This window comes from Schistocerca piceifrons, chromosome 1 (assembly GCF_021461385.2).
Source record: "Schistocerca piceifrons isolate TAMUIC-IGC-003096 chromosome 1, iqSchPice1.1, whole genome shotgun sequence".
Classification (NCBI taxonomy): domain Eukaryota; kingdom Metazoa; phylum Arthropoda; class Insecta; order Orthoptera; family Acrididae; genus Schistocerca; species Schistocerca piceifrons.
In genome coordinates, this window is record NC_060138.1 from 172,860,045 (window position 1) to 172,883,600 (window position 23,556).

General features: G+C 41.8%; 1 protein-coding gene across 1 annotated transcript in view; it reads left to right on the forward strand.

Moving 5' to 3' along the window:
* Positions 1-23,556, forward strand: part of LOC124784259 (G protein-coupled receptor kinase 1) — a 1,113,962-nt gene that overhangs the window by 335,474 nt on the left and 754,932 nt on the right. The window contains exon 2 of the mRNA XM_047254087.1: positions 3,998-4,074. Within this exon, the coding sequence (XP_047110043.1) occupies positions 3,998-4,074 (77 nt within the window). The remainder of the gene's footprint in view (positions 1-3,997; positions 4,075-23,556) is intronic.

Consider the following 23,556-nt stretch of genomic DNA (forward strand, 5'->3'; position numbering starts at 1 on the left):
AGACTGCAGCGCCTAGAACCGTTCGGGCCGCCCGGAGTGGCCGAGCGGTTCTAGGCGTTTCAGTCTGGAACCGCGCGACCGCTACGGTCGCAGGTTCGAATCCTGCCTCGGGCATGGATGTGTGTGATGTCCTTAGGTTAGTTAGGGTTAAGTAGTTCTAAGTCTAGGGGACTGATGACCTCAGATGTTAAGTCCCATAGTGCTCAGAGCCATTTGAACCATTTTAAACAATCCCATAGCCAACATTTGTTAATTATTAATGTAGACAGACATATACAAGAGTAGTCCACAGACTACATTCTGTATGCGCAAACTGTGTCGACCTTGAATTATAAACCGCCGGTATAGCCCTGTCTTGCGGAACGGTCGTGGAGGGGGGGGCACCTGGGTAGAGATAGCAGGGGCTCGACTGCTCACCTGGCCGCTCCTCGGACTGTAGTGAGGCGGCACGCGGAAGGAAGCGCCGGCCGAGCGAGGGGGCCGGTCCAGCAGGCAGCGGCTGCCGGCCGGTCCGACGCCCGCCCGCCCGCCCTGCGGCGGCCATCGATCGGCGGCTGTTTACCCCGGCTGATGAGCGCCGCAGTGTTGACCCCACGGGGCGCCGCCCCCTCCCCCACCCCTTCCACGGCTGCTGTGTACAGCCGCGGCCGCGGGCGCGCCACAGCCCGTCAGCCCGCGTCCCTCCACACCACCTATACCTCTACACACCTTCCGCACGCGCTACTAATCCTACCTACGAGAATTTGCCCGGGTATTCCTTTTGCCTGCTTCCACAGCACGGTATCAGTGCAAAGTAACAAACACTGAAATGGCGCAGTTATCGTTTGATTTTTAAGCTCTGGTAGGTGTACCCCCTTCTGTGCAAACAACGGTTTTTAATACACAAACATGTTTCAGCACCTTTGTGCCATCATCAGTGAGTACTTTTATTGAAGTTTCTAAAATGTAAACAAGATTTATGTAATAATCATGGGAACGAAATGAAGACTAAAACGTTTTATGCATGTTGTGGTTGTTAGGAGTACCTTGCTCTTTAGAATCTTGGGCTGTGTAGAACTTCCTTTACATTCTTATATAGATCGGCATCTGCGACGAAATGATGTCATTGTAAGGTTTCAACTGAAAGAAAACAGCCCTCGGTCACTATTTTTAACGAATTAACCGGGTTTCAACATTGCTAGGAGTGTCTTCCTCAGAATTTAAATCGAATAATGGTCTATAACATGGTCACAGAATTATGACTAAAAACGTATGATACTAAGTATCATTGCAACCTGTAACCGCGTAAGTAACGAGCAGCCCTTAGTGGCTCACCATCACAATTTTTTATCTTAAATATCTTTGTGACTAATGCCCTTTTGTCATATTTATTATTTTATAAATGACGTATACGTACTGCCAGTCTTTCACGATGATTCTGTACTTTTACTCTGTATCATACGTTTTTAGTCATAATTCTGGTCGTGCGGTAGCGTTCTCGCTACCCACGCCCGGGTTCCCGGGTTCGATTCCCGACGGGGTCAGGGATTTTCTCTGCCTCGTGATGACTGGGTGTTGTGTGATGTCCTTAGGTTAGTTAGGTTTAAGTAGTTCTAAGTTCTAGGGGACTGATGACCATAGATGTTAAGTCCCATAGTGCTCAGAGCCATTTGAACCATTTTGTCATAATTCTGTGACTATGTTATAGACCATTATTTAATTTAAATTCTGAGGAAGACACTCCTAGCAGTGTTGGAACCCGGTTAATTCGTTAAAAATAGTGACAGAGGGCTGTTTTCTTTCAATCGTAACTATTCACGGTCTCTGAACGTCCAGCCACGTACAAGAAATTGTAAGGTTTGTTGGCGAGTTAAGAAATAACTGTAAGTATAAATGTAATTTTCTTGCTCGAAGACATTTCGCCATTACTTATTTCCGTGTACCCGTCCTCATCTCCGTGCTCATCTCTTGTAGAATTACGCACAGAAATACGGTACATATTTTATTATCGACCACACCAAGAATAATATAGTTCTCTCGTAGACGGAAAGCTTTACAATGTAAATAATGTCCTACGTAGCCTAGATTCTAGATAATCTCAACAGACCTAAAATATTCTTAGGCTTCATTTTGTTCCAATAATTGTTACGTAAAACATGTTTGTATTTTACGACACTGAATAAAAAGCACCCATTGATGATGCACAAAAATGCTGAAACATGTTTGCATATCAGAAAGAGTAGTTGTTTGTATAACGGGCTGATCTGTATAGTCATAATTATATCGTATTATTGCCCCGGAGACACAGAGAGGTTGTTTGAGCCGCCTAGGCTTTCCTTCCCCCCCGCGCACAGTTGCCAATTTCCACGATAGATATGAGCGGTGTGTATTGTCTGTTCAGTGTGGGTGCATGTATAGGGTGGTGTCACGTGAAAGGGAGAGGACGAAACCCGGTGCCAGCACATAGGCTACTCACATCGAACAGAAGCAGTGGCGCTGCCGAGCTTAAGGTCTCATCATCAGCTGTGTCGTGTGACCCTCACCCTGTTAGTTTCTTCATGCCTGTAATATTTGAAGGTCAGTACCTGTCCATCATTTCCCAAAGCAGTACCACGCACTTCGCAAAATAAAAAAAAAAAAATCGAAAAAATCGCCTTCGAAGATAACGGAACACAGCTACAGAAAATTTCCAGCGTATTAACGGAGTGTAGTATGTAAGTTTTCCATTTACGGAATGAGTGGTTTTACATTCTCCCTTGTAGCAATTTATCATTTTAATTCTAGGTTTATTATAAAATGGCAATATTAACAAATGTTGACCGCTATTTTTTAATTGAAAGCAGCATATTTTTATTTTTAATTACAAATCGTAAGACGACACGAATTATGCACAATAAGTTAAAATTTGGCACAAAAATTTGAAACACCTAAGAGACTTCTTTAACTTCTACTGATAGAATATTACAAGTTTTCCATTTCGCACGTCTGGAATCAAATTTTAATTCACTTTCATGCGATTATTAACTAAACGTCATGATTCAGTATTTGTTGATTAACATTTCTATTTGATAATAAACATTGAATTTAAACAGAAGTAAGAAAGTGGCTGCCAGTTGGAAACGAACGAGGGGACTTCCGCACTAGAAGATCTACAAGCTACTCACTGAGCTACCGGTACCTCTGGGTAAACTGCGTGAAATATTCTGTACTTAACAGCGTTCGGAAATCCTGTAATGTTCAAAGGCGACACTTGGAATTTTTTGAGAATTGTGTCGTACTGCGATCCTGTATGATCTGTAATCCCTACAGTTTTTATCTTACCAACTACTTAGTGGTACCTCTGTCGATTGTGCTGGACAGAGCTGATAATCATCTGTATAACAGCGCAGGAGGGAGAGCTCTTGGAACGAGACGATATTCGGCGAGTGAACTGGCCTGCCCGTTCCCCCGACTTAAATTCCATTAAGCACTTGTGGGATGCTTTGGGAAGAAGTATAGCAGCACGTTCACGTGTACCAACGGGCATGCAGCAGTTGGAGGAATGGAACACCCTAACACAGCTCCTTACCAGTGGTGTGGCCAGCACGTTACAGAGCACGAATGGCCGTTCACGGTGATAACGCACCATATTAACAACCATGTAATTTCCAGGGGACCATCAAGAATCGCGCTGACCTCAGTGTAACTATTATCTTTGAATAAAAGTGTTGTTTCTGTTTGTATCGTTGCGTATTCTTTTCCATCACCTTCAGTACTATATTGTAGCTGTTATTTCTGTGTGTGGTCCGAGTTCCATCGAGCTGTGTTCCCTGTCAGCGATAAATCATGCGATAGTTACTTTCCTCTCTAGCGTTTTGCACACCAGTGTATATGGCACATTTTGTTCAGTCAGCAGTCAATGTTTCTGAATGTTTTTAAACATTTCCAATCTGTGGAGCAGCACTCGCACAACTTTTTTTAATAGTTTTTCAGAACAACGGGGAGAAAATAACGTAATCTATCCCTTTTGTGATTTCAGCGTGCGGAGCGTGATGCACAAGTACTTGGAGAAGAAGAACGAAGTCAACTTCGACAAAATCTTCAACCAGATGCTAGGTAAGTGCCGTCGCCTCTGGCTGGACTACCGCTCCCTCGCCCCCCTAGCCGCCACGACGGCCACCCTGCCGCTGCGCTGCCTCCGGAGTCCACGCGCGCTCTCAAAGCGACTCATTGCTGCGTTACCGTTGTCTGTCTGCAGACGCCTATCCCGTTAGAACGCATCACGGTGTTTTTAAGTGCGTAGCGAAACACAGTCTTAGACCCACAAGACACGCTGCTTTACGGAAATACGGTGACCGCATTGTAATTTTTGTGTCTTTGGGTATTTAAGCCGCGGTTCAGTCGAACGTTGGCTTTACCGGTATCGACTATCACCAATACATCACCAGATGGTCTCTTCAAAAAGGAACAGAAAGGAGGATAGTAAAATAATAGTAAACTAAATTACAAATCAAACTCTCCTCTAAACTATTATAGTTCTTGTGTTTGTGACATAGTTACTTGGCAGCTGAATGGGTCCGGAGATGTGCCTACAGTGGAGACACATCTGGGCTCCAACTGTCTGTCGTTATCTATCCTGTTCGTCGTTATTTATCCTGCTTGTAGTGTACTTATGACTTTAACAGTTAACAGCTTTATACTGTAGTTAATTGCAGCCTGCAGTTCCAAAACTCAGAGCGACGAAAAATTCGCACTGTGAACGCTTCTCCTTCGTGTTCAATTGACAAATTCTCTAATGATGAACTGGCTGAGGCAAAAACATTTCTTAAAAAAAAAAGAAGAAAAATACAGTTTTAATACACCGAAAGAATTGCAGGGAATTATTATTTTTCTTTGTAATCTGCAAATATTAGCAGTGTAGCTACGAGCCAGAACAAGTCACATCATAAAGTGTTCTCTCTGATTGGCTTGTTTCTCTCTTTACGCGGCTGTGTAAATTAACACTGTTTGCGGAAAATTCAGTGGCTACATAATGGACTTCACCGATATGAACTTCCACAAAACGCAAGAACGCGAGACAATTCCTGGCATAAATTGTCGTTATGATCTTGGTTATTGGTTGCATCTTTCTTTTCTTGAATTTGCGTTCGATGTCGTCAGTTAATACAGGAGAAAGAAGGGTTGCCAGAAAGACTATAATGTCTTTCAATAGGATTATTTCTTAAGTAACTGGTCAAAAGATGTTACTAGTTTCTTTTAAACATTGTAAGAACACAATCTTTGGATTATAATAATGTCAAATTTCAAATCACTTATTTTCCGCAAGTTTATTTTGGATTTCTAACGTCTTCGGTACTACATTTTCAAGTTCATCAAATAGATTTAAGCAGAATAACAAACATGTTATTTTAAAACCTATTTCTTTGAATAAATTTTATGATTCACAGTCTATTAACTATCATTACAGGCGGTAACTATTACAGGCAGTAACTTTCACCAAATATGATAGAATACGAAGAACGATCAGCGGGCCGGAGTCGCCGAGCGGTTCTAGGCGCTACAGTCTGGAACCGTGCGACCGCTACGGTTGCAGGTTGGAATCCTGCCTCGGGCATGGATGTGTGTGATGTCCTTAGGTTAGTTAGGTTTAAGCAGTTTTAAGTTCTAGGGGACTGATGACCTCAGAAGTTAAGTCCCACAGTCCTCAGAGCCATTTGGACCAACAAAGAACGATCTCTACCCTTTGACTGGAAGACAATTATAAGCTTTTCGTTCACATCAAATTACTGAGTGCTTTTACGGTGAACAGATACTTCATTTTCGCGATAAACAAAATAGGATGTCTTGACGATGTGGCAACCATATTTTCATTGTGGCTGGTCTTCGCGTTTGTCTTGCGCTGCAAAGCTCCACTTCGATTTCAAAAGACAATTCCAGTTAATTGCATATGAAACAATTGGACACACAGTACGATCAATATATTGAAACTTAACCATCATGAGAGTACATGGCAATATTAAAAATATGAGTTATCTCTTGTTGCTTACGTGAAAATACAACAGTGTCAGCAGAACTAATATGTAACACAACACTCAACTGATACTAAAACCTACTTTGGCTGCTCACGTACTTTTCTACTCACTGTTTTTCGTTAACTACTGTGGAAGGTTGAGCCCTACTAATACATATGAAGGTGCGAAGCATCTAGCAGGTACTAAAGCCTACATATCCATCAAATGGCTCTGAGCACTATGGGACTTAACATCTGTGGTCATCAGTCCCCTAGAACTTAGAACTACTTAAACCTAACTAACCTAAGGACATCACACACATCCATACCCGAGGCAGGATTCGAACCTGCGACCGTAGCGGTCGCACGGTTCCAGACTGTGGCGCCTAGAACAGCTCGACCACTCCGGCCGGCCACATATCCGTCTACAATATTTATCACGTAACCGGAATGGCGCTGTCGCAGTGAGAATAGTTCCATTTCGCCACATTACCGGTGGTCAGTGCACATTTCAAGCAACCAATCTAATTTTCTTGTAGTCTACTCCCCACTTCCTAGGTTGTTCGCGGTGCCTCTTTACTGCGCTTCTCTTACAATTTACGCTTTATACTGTATCAGGAGATCGACTTTGCATGCTCCGTAATGATTCTCGTGTAAACAGGACGTTTCTCTATGCTTACGTATTCAATCACAAATGGATATATGACTGTTTCCTCCATCAGTTTACGGAGCGCTTTAAGCTGAACGAGAGCCCGCGACTTGTAACTGTTTCTATATGCCGGCGTGGAAAAGCGTTAAGCAGTGCATTAGTTTGATGCACTGGTTGTTACGGATGTTAATCGACGCCATCTTTGACAGCTCGTTAAGCATGTCGTACGCACTCTCTTTGTCGCGGCATATACCACGGTATGGCCTGTTATGAGCCTCCACAGCTCATTTGTCGTATGCGGAATAATGAGCCCAAATTTGACGATAATTCACGCAATTCATATTCACTGTTTCGCGAGCAGCACACGCACAGATCGGTGTTGTGTTTTCTGCACATGCGTGAAAGTAATGTGAAGGTTATTTGTACCCATCAAGGAGAAGTGATGAAACTGCTCGAATAATAAACAGAACAAATTTGTGTGAGAACTCTTCTCCTAATAAATGTGTTTCTAGCAGAAAAAGTGGGAAGAAGGTTTTCTTATAAAGAAATTTTCAACTGAAGACTTGGTTTTGTTGCTTCATTGCTGATTTGATAATCTCATCAGCCGCAAGATTTGTTTGATGCAGCTTCCTATAATACTCTAACTTCAGTAAGTTTTTCTATATGCTCTCCACTACTACACCCTACCATCCGTTTCAGTCTCCTTACTGTATGCAAACACACTCTCTGTGATACTCTTTTTCTTAATCAATTGGATAACCAACCGCTCCAACGATGGAACGACACGATGTAAACGTAATCTGTGACTCTTGATATGTGAACTAATGTCTATTGGAACAAATGATTCGAGTTTCTTCAGTGAGGAACCTTGTTTCCCCACTCTCGTCTCTCTTAGCTTCCGAAGCAGACGCACGCTTTTGTGGAGTTTTTATGTGAACATATCAGTTAAATTCTGAAATGTTCTTATTTAAGGGGAATGACTGCATCTACCGTCTCCTGATCCGTATTTATCGGTTTCAGCATTAATTTGAGACGAGGCGACGTGGAAGTCTTGATAATGTTATGCAACTAATCGGCTGCCTTTGTAGCAGCCTATATACAAATTTGCATGATCAGTCATAGAACCAGAATTCTGGAAACATCCCCTAGGCTGTCTCCGCAAAATCCTTTCTTTCAGGAGTGCTAGTCCTGCATGGTTCGCAGGAGAGCTTCTGTAAAGTTTGGAAGGTAGGAGGCGAAGTACTGGTGGAAGTAAAGCTGTGAGGACGGCGCGTGAGTCGTGCTTGGGTAGCTCAGTTGGTAGAGCACTTGCCCGCGAAAGGCAAAGGTCCCGAGTTCGAGTCTCGATCGGCACACAGTTTTAATCTGCCAGGAAGTTTGTCATAGAACCTTCCTTCATTATCTTTTCATGATTTACGAAGTACGATTACAGTTTGTGGTACGCATTTTTATGCACGCCAGCATTGGCGATTCGAACCTTTGTTACTGATACGCGGTCTAGCATCACCCCATTAATGGCTAACCACGAAAACCAGCTACGCCACTTTTAAAGTGGAACTTCTACTAACTTCAGTGTCTGTATGCTGACATATCTTCTTTCCTTATAATATTGCTGCTCTCGTTAATTTCGTTAGTAAACATTTTTAATGATTACCTCTGAACCGGAGCATGCACAGCTTTTATCCTCTCACCCTTTCCTCCATTACCAAATTAACTGTTCTTTCATGCTTCAGGGTGCTATCAAACTATCCTTTCATTTAGTTGGGCTGCGTTGAGCCTTAAAGCTATTTTCTCACCAGTTCAGTTCAGGACATTTTCGCTGGTTATCCTGTCTTCCTGTTATTTTTCAGTTACATAAGATTTCTAAGGAATCCGTCCCTTCTTGTCCTTACTGTGTGTCGTCCATGATTCAGTTTCACATAATGCTGCACTCGAAATAAGTATTTTCATAAAAAGACTTCCTAAACGCAGAAACTTACGTTCGGTGGTGACATATTCCTGTTTTTCAGGAAAGCCTTCCTTGCTATTGCCAGTCTGCATTTTATATCCGCTTTACTTCTGCCCTCGTCAGTTATTCCGTTGCCCTAATATGAAAACTCTGTTAGTACTTTCAGGTTCTCATTTCACAGTGACCGATTGAGGTGAAGCAGTGGTTGACGCGCTGGATTCGCATTCAGAAGGACGACGGTTGGAAGCCCCGTCCTGACATCCAGATTTAGGTATTCCATGATTTATCTAAATTCCTCCAGGCATATTCTGGAATGATTTCTTTGAAACGGGCACGGCCAATTTCCTTCCCCATCCTTTCGTAATTCGAGCTTGAGCTCTGTCTCTAGTGACCTCTTTGTCGATGGGACGTTAAACTCCAACCTTCCTTCCTTGCTTTGACAATCTGATTCTTTCAGATCGCCTGATTTTATTCGATTGCATATTCTTGTTTTCCTTGTTTTGCTGTTCATCCTCTAAGCTGTTTCCAAGATACTGGCTGTTCCATTCAACTGTTTTTCGAAGCTCGAGCCCATTGGTGTCTTTGACAGAATTACAGAACTAGCTTTCTTTGCTGTTCGCTCGATGTGCAGATTGAATAAAATTGTGTATAGGTTATAATTCTTCCCCGCTCTCTTCTCAGTTGAAGGGTTATCATGCTAAAGGTGTTAAGTAACAAAATGTACTTTCTAGGATGTTCAGAATAAACTTTATTCAAATGACATGAACGTAAATATGCACTAACTCCACATTAACACTTGCCCATTAACTTCAGGAAAGCAAGTTATCATTTGGCCTGATCCAAAAATAACAAGTGAACACTTTTTTAAATTAATTTGCACTGAAATGCGAAACGGGCTATCAAGCCGTGGGGGAATGAGTACACTCGGAGTTTATTGTGAGCTGTTGTAATGATTTTACCTCTAGTAACCGTTTTACTGTTAAGCCTTAGCACAGTTCACCTGTAAAACTGTTTTTGTATATCAGGTATGAATTCCATCATACTTGTAAGACTTCTTTTCCTCTGGGAATATAATTCTTATGCACCAGTGACTTCACTGAATGTGGTAGTTTTGAAATCTACTTTTCGCCACCATTTGTTTCAACATTATAATCACATCCATCCCCCTGTTTTACCAAAAGTATTTTTTATCTGAATTACCCCAGACGTAGTGATTTAATCCAAGAGGCATTACTTATGACCTTAGTTATGTTAATGATCATTTCATCTGATTACTGAAAGTCCATAAAATAACTGCCTTTCATCTGAACAACTTTAAATGCTTGCTTATTGTGAGTTATTGCTAAGGCGTTCGTTGCATTATAAGAAACAAAATGCTTCTTCACCTTCTCTCACGATTTTTTTTACAGTCACCAGTTTTTCTGTTGCCTTACTTTGCTGAATTATTCATGTTGTTTTCGTTATCCTTTGTACCGCCAATGAAAACAAGCAAGTGACAGGCTAGAAAACGGCAGAGCATCATAATTGTAGATAGCCCTTTCAGTGTTTAAAGACTCTGTTCACATACCACTTAACGGAATAGAAAACATAATTGATGCAAAATTCGTGCTTGGCCTCTTTAGCACGATAACCCTTCAATTACTGTCTCTCTTTCGTAGCTTTCGACTCGTAAGAATGGCAGTCTGGTTCCTTCACAAGTTGTAGATAATCTATCGCTCCCCCTTTTTCTACCCATGATAGCTTCGGAAATTCAAAGAGTGTATTCCATTTCGAAGACATTATTTTCAAGATAATCAGATAAGGGGAAAGACCCTTGTTGAGAACGTGGAAGCAAGAGAGTTTTGCACCTCGATTCTATGTACTACAATTATCGATTGATGTTCTCCCGTTTGTATGTAGTTCCGTCAGTTCTTCCCCGTTATTTCTGGCACTGAAAGTGTATTGAGTGCCGTCGATAGCGTGAGTGTAGAAAAAGTATCTTAAAACGATACCAGAGAAATTCGTTGCTTATCTGATACGAGCAGCGGTGTCTGCCGATGGCAACAGCGCTGCATCGTGTTGTCATTAGGGGAATGGGTGCACTTCGGGACAAATGAAAACTGAAAGTCCTGAGTTTCAAGTTTCCAGTCTTCAATACTTGCGTCTGTGCAGAAGGAATCTGAGATGTATATGTTCAGAACATACTCTTGTCTATTGCAAAAATTGAAGAAGAAAAAGAAAAAAAAGAAGAAAAAAAAGAAGAAGAAGAAGAAGAAGAAGTAGAAGATGAAGAAGAAGATAAGTGGTGCACGGTTCTCTCCGTGCATTTCAGTAATCTTTGGTGAACAATTCCTATCCAGCATTCTAGCAGTCATTTTGTGAAGTACATCATGTAGGGTAACCTCGTAGTGGGAGTCTTTCCCAAAGTAATATATCTCATTACTTAAGTAAAAATAGGAGAATTTTTTGTCCAGCATATGTAGCATGTTGATGCAAGTCCCGCGACTGTAGTGTTGGTTAGGGAATGAAACGCCAACACCAGTTGCACTTTTTATTTTAAAAACCACGACCGTTTGCTCCCCAAGGTCACAACCGGCGACTATGTTCTCTCAGAACGCCTGACGAACACCACCGAATGGTGGCAATGGGGGGCGATACCGGCCATTGTTTTTAAAAGAAAAAGCGGTACTGGTGCTGGCATTTTATTCAAAAGTAGAAGAGTTAATTGTTATTATTATAGATCACTGTCTGACAAACCCGGTGTTGTCCGGATATTAATTTTGTCAATTTTCTAGCAAAAACGCACAGTTTCTGTACACAGGATGCAGCTGCTTCGCGTTTCTACAATGTGATTTTGTAAACATCTCTATGGTAACGCCTCTTCGTAGTTCTGTAGATGGCTATCGTTTTCGCCTACAGCCGTTTGCACTTCGCAGATGAAAGCTGTCAAAAGCGTTGTCAGGTGTGAGCAGTGGTTTCCTTAAGTCGATTGTAGAAGTGTCTTAGTAGTAAAGAATAAATGTATTAAAACTTGCTGCATGATGTGACATTTTTTCATGCATCTCTGTGTTTATGGCGTCACATCTCCTCAACTATGTGTGGTACACTGACATTATTTTTGTAAGTACATTCAGGTGCATATGTGGATACTGTCTGCAAAATGTTGTTCGAATAGTTAGTAGCAAAGAAGTAATAAATTTAAACATCATGCACAATGCGACAGATTTTCAAGCAACTAAGTATTTATGACGTCATATCTCCCAAAGAGTGTGTGGTACCGTGATATTATTTTGTAGGTATATTTTGCAGTGCATGTGGACAATTCGTTGTTACGCGGCAGTTTCTCACGCATCTCGTTGTTTATGACGACGCATCTCTTAAACTACGAGGGCTGTTCGGAAAGTAAGGAATGATAGGTCGCGAAATGGAAACCACAGTGAAAATCAAAACTGTTTTATTTGCAACGGTTAGCTACACCTTCCAACTACTTCTCTACACAGTCGCCGCTCAGACTTAGACACCTCTCGTAGCGTTGTATCAACTTTTCAGTTCCCTCGTTATAAAGACAGCCGTCAGTACTTTTCGACAATTTTCTATTCTGGACTGCAGCTCGTCGTCTGTGTCAAAATATTGTCTTCATAGTCAGTGAGTCATTTGCTTGAAACAGGTTCATTAGTTTAGGAGGAGATGTGGAGGATGCACGCGCGCACACACACACACACACACACACACACACACACACACACACACACATTTTTATAATATGACTGGGTTCTTGACGAACGTTAATGAACCTGCCAAATTAAGAACCATTTGTTGCCTACAGTCTAGGCTTGAAAACAGCTCTGTGCAACTGCCACAGTGGATCGCAATAACATGGAAATTCTCTTTCTTTGCAGAATTTACGTGTTACGCCTAATTGGTGCAGGCGTGAAATTTCTGTGTTGCCATTGTATTATTTTCATGCTTCGAAGTGTCTAGGTAGTAGCTTTTTGCAGTGACTCCTAAGAAGCTCTTTCAGTAGAATGCCTCATTAGTACCAACTGTTACTTCTTATTACAGAGTGACACTGAACTCTCAGTAAGAATCCTAGTCTCACAAATGACAGGTGTGTGTGTGTGTGTGTGTGTGTGTGTGTGTGTGTGTGTGTGTGTGTGTGTGTGTACACCCAGGCGAGGCGTGTGTGTGGAGGTTGGCGCCTGCAGCCGTACGGTCGGCTGCCCGCACAGCTCAGCTGCGCTGCTGGCTGCAGGCCGCCCGGCACTCGGCGCTCTGGTCTCACACAGATTACAGCAGCCACTGTCATAATCATCGCGCGTCTGTCAGCCGTCCGACGGACATGTCCCAAGGCGGAAGCTCTATCTCTGCCCCAATTACTTAATAGCCTTCATCCTGATCAGTTTCAAAAATCTGCTCTGCCACGTTCAGGACAGAGGCTCCCCAAGGATTTCTCTTCATGGGAAACTTCCTTTCTTTCCTGCACTGACATACGCTAAATCTAAGTTACAGGACGTTAGAGGTACAGCGTAAATAGAAGTTTTGATTGGCAGCTTTGTGTTGTTCGATCCGATCACTTACCTTCCGCGGAAAGCGGCCTTAATTCAGTACAATAATTCGTCCTGCGAGGTCCCCCTTGTCTTGTTTTGGAACTAATGCCTGTCTGTATTTGGCCATGACTGAGGCATACGTACACGTCCGCCTTTCTAGAGTGACTGTTGGTACTCTCATAACAACAAAGAATGTGAGCGTAAACATTTATCGAAAGAAAAATAGGAAAAAAAAGTTTCGCGATAACGCTTTCAGAGCCGTGCTGTAACAGTTTCTGAAGTTGTCCCAACTGTGACAAAATGAATAAGCAGAATTTTCATCCAATTCTGTAAATTAATCCAGGCAAATGCTGTTCTGCTTCTCTTCAGTGCATACCCCTCCATACACAAAATGAATGAAAGTCAAGGTGTGTGGCGAATTCACGTGGAAAGTTCTAGAGCAGCTATAAATTTTACTCATGTGTTATTTTGGGAGGCTTATATCAAATTTAAGCTTTACGACCTCACGATTTTTAACGAATATATAAATAATTGTAAACAAAACCATGAAATCCAGTTCCTTCAATATTCATATTTTAAAGCCACATATTCGTCGTCTTACTTAATCATTTGCTACGAGGGCTATCCACAAAGTACATTACGTTTTGGAATTAAAAATAAATAAAGTATTGGAAATTTTTTTTATTATATACAGATGAAAGCCACACTTAAATACTACTTTTCTACATAGTTGCCATTTAAATTAAGGCACTTATCGTAGCGATGGACGAGCTTGGAAATTCCTTCGTCGTAAAATTCGGCCACCTGCGCCTTCAACCACGTGGTTACCTCTTCTTGAAGCTGTGCGTCGTCATCAAAACGCTGCATAGCCAACCACTTCTTCATTGCTGGGAATAAGTGGAAGTCGCTCGGTGCCAGGTCGGGACTGTACGGCGGATGAGGAAACAACTCCCACTTAAAAGATTCGAGAACTTCACGAGTGGCATTTGCCGTGTGGACCCGGGCGTTGTCGTGAATCAGCAAGATCTTTGAGCCCAACTTTCCCCTGCGCTTGTTTTGTATTGCTCTTCTGAGGTTGTGCAGAGTTTGGCAATACCTTTGAGAGTTTATTGTAGTGCCTCTTTCCAGGAAATCCACAAAAATCACACCTTTTCTGTCCCAAAAGACAGTCGCCATCACCTTCCTCGCCGACATTGTCTGCATGCATTTCTTGGGTTTCGGGGGGGAATTTGTGTGCCCCCACTGCATTGACTGCAATTTTGTCTCGCAGTTCACATGCTTAACCCATGTTTCGTCACCAGTAAGGATGCGATCGAGTAATGAGTCGCCATCTTTCTCGTAAGCGTCCAAAAACGTTAACGCTGCAGCCATTCGCTGATTTTTGTGAATCTCTGTCAAGATTTTTGGTATCCATCTGGCACAAAACTTGTGGTAACCAAGCTTTTCGGTAATGATTTCGTGCAACAAACTTCGTGAAATTTGTGGAAAACTCATAGAGAGTTCCGTTATTGTGAAATTACGGTTTTCACGGACCGCGGCATCGACTATTTCGACAAGTTCGGCAGTCACTATGCTGGGTCTTCCACTTCGCTCTTCGTCGTGAACGTTAGTTGGGCCATTTTTAAATTTTATGACCCATTGACGCACTCCACCTTCAGTGATTATATTGTCCCCATACACTTCACAAAGCTGCCGATAGATTTCTATCGGTGTACAGTTTTTTGCAGTCAGAAACCTTATTACAGCACACACTTCACACTTCGCGGCATTTTCAATTAACGCTGACATTTCAAACTGTCACAGTAACTCAACGGAGTACAGCACGAACCTCTCACTAGCACGACAGGATGCCGACTGAGCGGCGGAATGCCATGACACCAAGATGGCCGCGCTAGCCCCGCCCCTAACGGACACAAACGAAAACGTAATGTACTTTGTGGATAGCCCTCGTAAATTAGAAAATACTCAGTGCCTTAAAATTTCGATCCTAACTACTTTGTTAAATGTTGCACAGTTTTGCAGAACGCCGGATGAAATTGCTGTAGTCGGTCATGTGTCGTTGCTGCTAAAAAATTTCTGATTTTTATCAGTTCTCTCTCGTATTATTTACGCAATAAAAGATACCTTCCACCTTTATACGGGACTACTTCCTTTGCCGGTTTATTAGGTTACTTTGCATTATTAATTTTTTTTTTAACTGTAGGAAAATTGTGAGGGATTGGAAGAAGTTGTAACGTTAAATTATGTAGCGGAATCAATGTACGTAATTAGCTGTATATAACATTAGAGACGCAAAATAAGTAATTCAAAGCAGAATCTGGGAAGTCCAAGCAGAACCCCTCATAGGTATTTCGTGCTCAACAATTCAGGTTACTGCATTCCATTATAACACCTTTAGCTCCTGTGAAAGACATTAGGAGATTTAATCCACCAATTCTTATGTCAACGAACTTGTAGAGACAAATGAAATTTTTTTTTCCCAGACCGAGCCTCAAACACGGGCTTCCTGCTTCTAGCGAGTAGTCGTCTTAACTGTTATGATAAGCGCGTCCCCAGTCCCAAATCAGACTTTCATCGTCACGACAGAGTTACCGCGTTGCTGGTTCAACATATGTGAACGGTTGTCGCAAATATCATTTCATGCCGTTGTATCTTCTCTGATTTCATCCCCATCGATCAGTTCAGTTCAGTTCATTTCATTTCAGCCCGTTTAATTCATTTGTATTTGTCTTGTGGCAGGTTAAGCCATAGCTCCCCATCGATTTCGTTACCTCAGTGTAGAGTGGTGCTATTCCCACATAGCCCGCGGGAGAAAGAGTCGATGTAGTGTTCGGAAACAGTAAGTGGAAACATCAGCGAAAATAAAAGTTTGTTTCGGGGCTGAGGGACTAACGGTTAAAGCGACGGGTCACGAAAGGTAGGAAATGCGGATTCGAGTCCTGATCTGGCAGAATGATTTTTAGTTGTCTCTAAATATTCTTTACATTATAGATTTGCACTAAAGTCACTTTGTGCAGCTGCGTATTCGTTGATTTCATTCCCATCGATCAATTTGGTTTCAGTGCATTTAATCCGTTGCGTGTTACGACAACATTAGAAAGTTTGAAGTCTGTATGTCGACCTTCTGGAATATCTGGTGTCTTCATATGCTGTGAAAAGTTCTCATACTCTGGATCTTAGCAGGGCGTCATAATAATGACGTTTCAGAGTGTAGATGTCTTCTTAAGAAGTAAGTTTGTAGGTGTTTACCGCAACAGATACATAAATACAGTATTCATTTCATAAATTCAAACGCCTATTTTTTGGTGCACTATAAAGTTCACTGTCCAGAGGCTTTTCGACTTTTTTTGTTAAAGGCATCTTCATTATTTTTTTGTACAATCATACATTTCTTACGTATGGTTCTTATAGATACTAAACAATTCAAATCATAATTTTTTTATACACGAGGTACTCGCGCAGATAGGGAAGCCGCAACGCCAGAAATCTGGGGGGAGGGGGGGGCAGGTCATACTAGCCTCAGGAAACAAGGACCCGAGACAACATCCAGCACATCTTATTAAATGAAACAGTAAACTACAGAAAAACTGCTTTTAATAAACATTTTAAATATAAGAATGCACTTGTACAATCCGAGGAAACATGCAGCACTTCTAATTAAATAAAACAGTAAACTAGTGAAAAACTGCTTTCAATAAACATTTTAAATATAAGAATGCACTTGTTTAAAAATAGAACTTTTTAATTCAATAATAATCTTCTAGGATTTGCCGCAAGTTTCTCAATTACTTTCTTCTCTAACATCTCGCAGTTTTCTTTTACATAATTGCGTTGTACGCTCATCAGGCACAATCCTGTGAGCCTTTCTTCTCCCATAGTGCTTCTGAGCCATGTCTTCATTCTTCGAAGTGTGCTGAAGGATCGTTCCACAGTCGCTGTTGTGCATGGAATAGTGCTCAAAATTTTTAGTGCTTTTTTCATGCTAGGGAAAAAAAATATTGGTCTCGTTAAACAGGTCAACGACTTCCATATCCTTTAATTTAGCTTCAGTTATATTCTATTTCTTCCACAAATTGTTAAACAATTCTGCACTTTTAAGGAAGTCTGTTACACCAGAATTGCTCATATTCAAGGGATGTAGCTTATTTAGAGCAAAAGCTGGTGTATTTTTTGGTGAAAATCGTATATTCAATGATGACATGAATGATTCGATGTATGGTATTACCAGTGAACGTCGCCAGTATTCGTTGTCATTTTGGGATGGTGGATTGTTTCTGAATTTTTGCTTGGAAGCAAAACGTGGAACAGTAATTTCTATTTCCAGTTCCTCTGCTATAACTTGTGTGCTTTTGCAAGTAATTCGCTAGCTACTCTGTCTGCTTCCTTTCAATCATTACTGAGCACGTCAAGGATTCCTCTGATGTGTTCCCTCACCGCGATCATATCTACAGACTTAGACTGCAGGACATTAGCTACTGGTTCCAAAACTGCTGAGTATTTGGCTATTGTTTGCAAAGATAAGATGAACACTGGATTGGTAATGGCTGAAATCAACTGATACGCAGATTTCCACATTGCATAATTTCCCTCAGTAGACAATTTTTCTAGAGCTCTCACAACCGCTGGGAAATTTTGAGAAAATAGTCTGATGGATTTATATTTTTCAGACCATCTCGTTTCACACATTCTTGTTAAATTGGGAGCGTATTTCCGACGTGTACTCGATTCTCTAAAAAAGTTTATAGTGTCTTTCACAGTGGCAACGGTATTCCTAATTTTCGGCACTGCGTTTTCATCGTTCACCACAAGGTTGAGTTTCTGGCTTGAGCAATGGACGTATGATGCTCGATAATATTTATTTATTGAAATGGCTTGTACACCACTCTCTCTACCTGCCATTATAGAACAGCCATCGAAGCCAAATCCTACACAGCCTTCTGCTTGAAGATTATTACTGATCAAGAAACTGTCAATTGCTTCGGCGATTGAAGAGGCATTTTGTGACTTCAGTTCTATAAATCACTTGCACTAAATGTCTCGCCCTCTACTGCTTGTCATAACCTGCACGTCAACTGCTATTAATCTACAGTTAGCGTCAGCTGTAACTAAAAAATTAATGATTTAGGAGCAGAAAAGCATTTTACATTTAAATATGGTAGGAGAAACGATGTTGTTCGTTAGGAACTTCACATAGTCATGATCCCACACTGCCTACAAGTGAATACGCTGTTCCTTGGCGACGTAACATGCCTGCAAATAGTAGAGCGGATTGCTTATAGCTAAATTTATTATTTCTATAAACTTCCCTGCCGACAGTAACGTGCCGAAGACGAAAAAATTACTCCCGGATCTGCGCGAACGAGTTCGAATATCTTCTGGGGGGTTGGGGGGGGGGGGGCAGCTGCCCCCCTCCCCGCCCCCTGCTCTCTCTGGGCACGCCCATGCGCTGACAGCCGATCCTAGGTATGAACAAACTGAAAATATGGTGTGAAGATCGAGTCTTTAATATTTATTGTCCTACATGATCACGAAATAGTCACGCAAGTAGCCCACAGCAAGCATGCATCAACAAAAAAACTCGTTCATGCCTAAGTAATATGAACGGTACCCGTGAATAACGATCGAAGTCCATCCGAGATCGAATTTAAGTTTTCACTGCCATCTTGTAGCAGAAATAAAGAACTTCCAGACTGTGAAACTTTAACTTCGGAGAAATGGCCTATGTCCACGTAATTCTGGCTCAAAGTAGTTGCGTACTTCGGCTGACTGGTCAAAGTCTTGTTCTTCACTGTTGTAAATACAGTCTTGGAATAACATTGTTAGTGCACTCTTAGCCGTGCTGCAGCTGTGTGTTGAGGTAGTTTTCGAAAATCTGCGAAAGTCAAGTACCAGTTGTGATGAAAATTCTGCAGCAAAACCTGGAACCAGTTCAAAGAAGAGGAAGGCTGATAGGCGAGTTTCATAAGCTTCAAATCGCATTCGAGCTAGTTACATCACCATTGATGAACAGTGTTCCTGCCTGAAATGCTTTGTAAATACAGCTAGCACCGAAAGAAATGCATTGATTAAATAGCTTAATGAAGTAACATTTTACGATAAAGAAAATACACATCTATCGGGTCTAATCACTATGAAGATTATAATGCTCAATTCTGATGAAACAAAATATAGCGACTTCTTCTTCAGTTATGATGTTAGAGGAGTAGGGAGTGGAAAGTCACCTGAAACACCAATTTGTGAGCCAGCACTTCTGTCAGTCCAAGGCCGGCCGGAGTGGTCGTGCGGTTCTAGGCGCTACAGTATGGAACCGAGAGACCGCTACGGTCGCAGGTTCGAATCCTGCCTCGGGCATGGATGTGTGTGATGTCCTTAGGTTAGTTAGGTTTAATTAGTTCTAAGTTCTAGGCGACTGATGAGCTCAGAAGTTAAGTCGCATAGTGCTCAGAGCCATTTGAACCATTTTTTGTCAGTCCAAGGCATTATAAACCGACGCGTCATCTCTAGCCTTTACAGGGAAAGCACACATTGAGACCCAAGGACAAACGTGGTAACAGGTCACGTGATGGTGAAGGCGAAACAATAGTTAAAGTTCACATATACAGTCGCTCAAAAGGTGTACTACCTATTATAGCTTGCATGACAGTAAGAAACTCATTTTGTCTGAAGACCTTAATGTCAAGAAGTTACACCAGATGTACGTAAACAAATTCCCGGACAACGAAATAGTCTATGAACGATATTGTTTAATTTTTGTGACAAAATGTAAGTTATGGCTACCCAAGGGCTGCCGCCTGCAGCATATGCGATAAATTTCATGCCGGTGTAGCGTTGATTCGCAGATAGATAGCAGTCACGACGAGATTTCTCTAGAGAACCAGATTAAATCTGTTAAAAATACACTAAACAAAAGAAAGGTCGACAATTTTTATGAACTAAAGCGGAATGAACGGCGGAAATGTAGAAAAAACGAAAAAGAGTTGCAGTTGCGATAGATTATCAGAAAAAGTTTCTACTTCCCAATGTCTCAACAAGTGATGTTTGCTACCGACATCACCTGTCATTTTACTCATTTCCTTGCTGCAGGAAGTCCGTATTCTATACCTCTATACCTACGATCATTTCAAACAAACCTTCAGACGAAGTTGCTCAGGACGGGAGTAACCCCTTTCTTCCTTCCAATTCTAGTGACAGACGCGAGAAGAGACTCCTTGTGCATCACTGAGGAATTTATTTTTAAAATTCCTAGATCGCATGTTGTAAGAAGCGTCGAACAGTAATAATTCGTCTTGCGTATTCCTCGCGAAATGAACGTGATGAAAATCGGAGAAATTGGAACGTGTACAGGAGTTTACCTGTAGTTATTGTTTCCTCATTGAAGGAACCGGCGGAAGAAACTGCTAACCCACTAGAGCGTAATTTTGATTTATGGCTGTTTATACGTTCATTAACTTCAAGGATAAGAACATAAATTTAATAAGACTGGACAGTTTATATAATGCAATTCCTGCTAGCAATAAAAGGGAACTACTTAGTACCAGAATGTGGTGCACTCGAAAACACAACAGATACTGTGATCAGACTAATCGTTTCTAAACTGATAGTTAGCACTTTGTTCCGCAGACCCCTTCAATTGTACCATTTTAGTTTATGATTTAATGAGGTTATGTAATCGAAAAATGAAAATAATTGAAGCCATTAAGGTAGCTGACGAGATTTATTATCATTACTAATAACAGATACATTGATTTAAAAGGGGAAAAATTGAAATTCATGCCAGTGAAAGAAATCAGTATTTCCATTTTAAAAGTACTGTATTGTAACTTTAAAGGAAGTACAGTATAATATTAATTTATCAATTTTATGTTGTTAAGCTCCATGTCTGTTGTGGATTATATTACTTTAAAGTAAAACAGAAACCAGACATAGCAGCAACAGTACGCGTTTCGAGCTTTCACCCGCCTTCAGTTGGCGGAATACGTACTTAAACCTTCAGTTAGCACCCCTATCCGCCAACATAGCAGATACTGTGCTATTTTTGTTAGTGCCATGCTTGTAAGTGCGGGAAATAGGAGCAAAAATAAACAGGATAGAAAGTAAGCGCACGTAACGAGTAATATATTGTAAATAAACAACTCGCGAGGTGTAGTAGATAAACGGAATAGTTACTTTTCACAGAACAGATACAGCGTTCAAATTGTAGTCGACGTTTTCAACGATATACTAACTGAAGATTTAAATATATATGACGCCAATTGGAGTAGAAGCCCGAAACGGGCATTGGTATAAATAAAAACACACAAAAAAGGCTGATTGCTGTATATCTTAAAGTAAGTAAAACATTTTATGAGTCTTAGCTTGTATGAAATGAGGTAACGTAGAAATTGGATTTGTGTGAATCCCAAGTCACTTCGAGTTGCCAAAATTCCATAAACTATTGTTTTTAAAAGTGTCAGCGATTTTGCAAACTCACGTGCCACGCGTTTCACTGGGCGTCTCTGGGATTCGATTGCTGACAATTTTTATCAGTTGCTCATTGAAAACAATCTGTCAAATAAGCTCGTACAAAATAATATCCACGTATTTCACGATTATGAGAGGGTCTGCACGACAGTATTAAAACAAATACTTTTGTATTTTAAATTTTTGTGGTGCGAGGCTGTGAACTACAGCCGATAGCCTGCGCATAAATACGCCGGGTAACTGTAGGCCCATTTTGGTGTAAATTATACACTGACGGAAAAAATTGCAGCACCAATAAGTAGTTAATGTAGAGTAATGAAATTTCGGGAATTAATTAGTCTAGGTAACATATTTAATTGATTAACGTTGCAGGCTCACAGGTTCATGTAAAAGCGAGATAAGCCACTGCGAATGTGAAATGTTGGAATACTAGCAACAGATGTAACCGCCAGAATGTTGAATGCAAGCTTGCAAACGATCATGAGTATCAGTTTGTGGATGGAGTTCCATGCCCGTTGCACTTGGTTAGTCAATGATGTCCAACATGTGCTCGATTGGAATCACATTTGTAGAGCCTGTTGGGTTACAACACGGTATGTGGGCGATTGTAATCCTGTTGGAAAACATCCCCTGAATGCTGTTCATGAATAGCAGCACAACATGTCGAGTCACGGATTGACGTACAGTTTTTCAGTAATGGTGCGTGGGATAACCACGAGAATGCTCCTGCTGTCATACGAAATCGCACCACAGACCATAACTCCAGGTGTAGGTCCATTGTGTCAGACAGGAAATTGGAAATTTGTGGTAAGTTCCTATGGGACCAAACTGCTGATGTTATCGGTCCCTAGGCTTACACACTACTTACTCTAACTTTAACTTACGCTGACAACAAACACACACACACACACACACACACACACACACACACACACACACACACACACACGCCCGTGGGAGGACTCGAACCTCCGACGAGGGAAGCCGCGCGAGCCGTGGCAAGGCGCCCTACACCACGCAGCTAACCCGCGCGGTCGCAGACAGGAGGGTTGCAGATCTTCAACTGGCCTCCTAAACAACACATGGCCTTCACTGGCACCAAAGTAGAACCAGCCTTGATTAGAAAACACAACAGACCTCCACTCTGTCGTCCAATGAGCTCTCGCTTGACATCACTAAAGCCGCAAATGTCGGAGGTTTGGACTCAGCGGAGTGCACGCTGCAGGGCATCTGGCTTGGAGCTGCTCAAATTGCTGCTGCAAAAGCATCACGAAGCACCAGAGTGATACGCCGAACACGATCGTTTTCATCCTCGGTATTGCCACGTGGCCGTCCGGAGACCGGTCTTCTTGCGACCGTGTATTTTCGTGACCACTGCTGCCAGCAATCATGTGCAGTGGCTACATTCCTGCAAAGTTTTACTGCAGTATCGCAGAAGGAAAATCCGGCTTCTCGTAGTGCTATTACACGATCTGGGTTATACTCAGTGAGGTGTTTATAACGGCAACTTTGCTGCCATAAAGGCGTTCTTGATTATCAAAAGGTCACCATGTTAAATTTCAAGGGTAACTAACGCTCAGGACTGGTGCAGCGTCTGTTTAAAGCAAACCTGATTTGCATCTCCATAGCGGCGCTACTGGACCCACTCTTACGCAAATCGCACGAAGTACAGTACTGGCGATTAAAATTGCTACACCACGAAGATGACGCGCTACAGACGCGAAATTTAACCGACAGGAAGAACATGCTGTGATATGCAAATGATTAGCTTTTCAGAGCATTCACACAAGGTTAGCGCCGGTGGCAACACCTACAAAGTGCTGACCTCAGGAACGTTTCCAACCGATTTCTCATACACAAACAGCAGTTGACCGGCGTTGCCTGGTGAAACGTTGTTGTGAGGCCTCGTGTAAGGAGGAGAAACGCATACCATCGCGTTTCCGACTTTGATAAAGGTCGGATTGTAGCCTATCGCGATTGCGATTTATCGTATCGCGGCATTGTT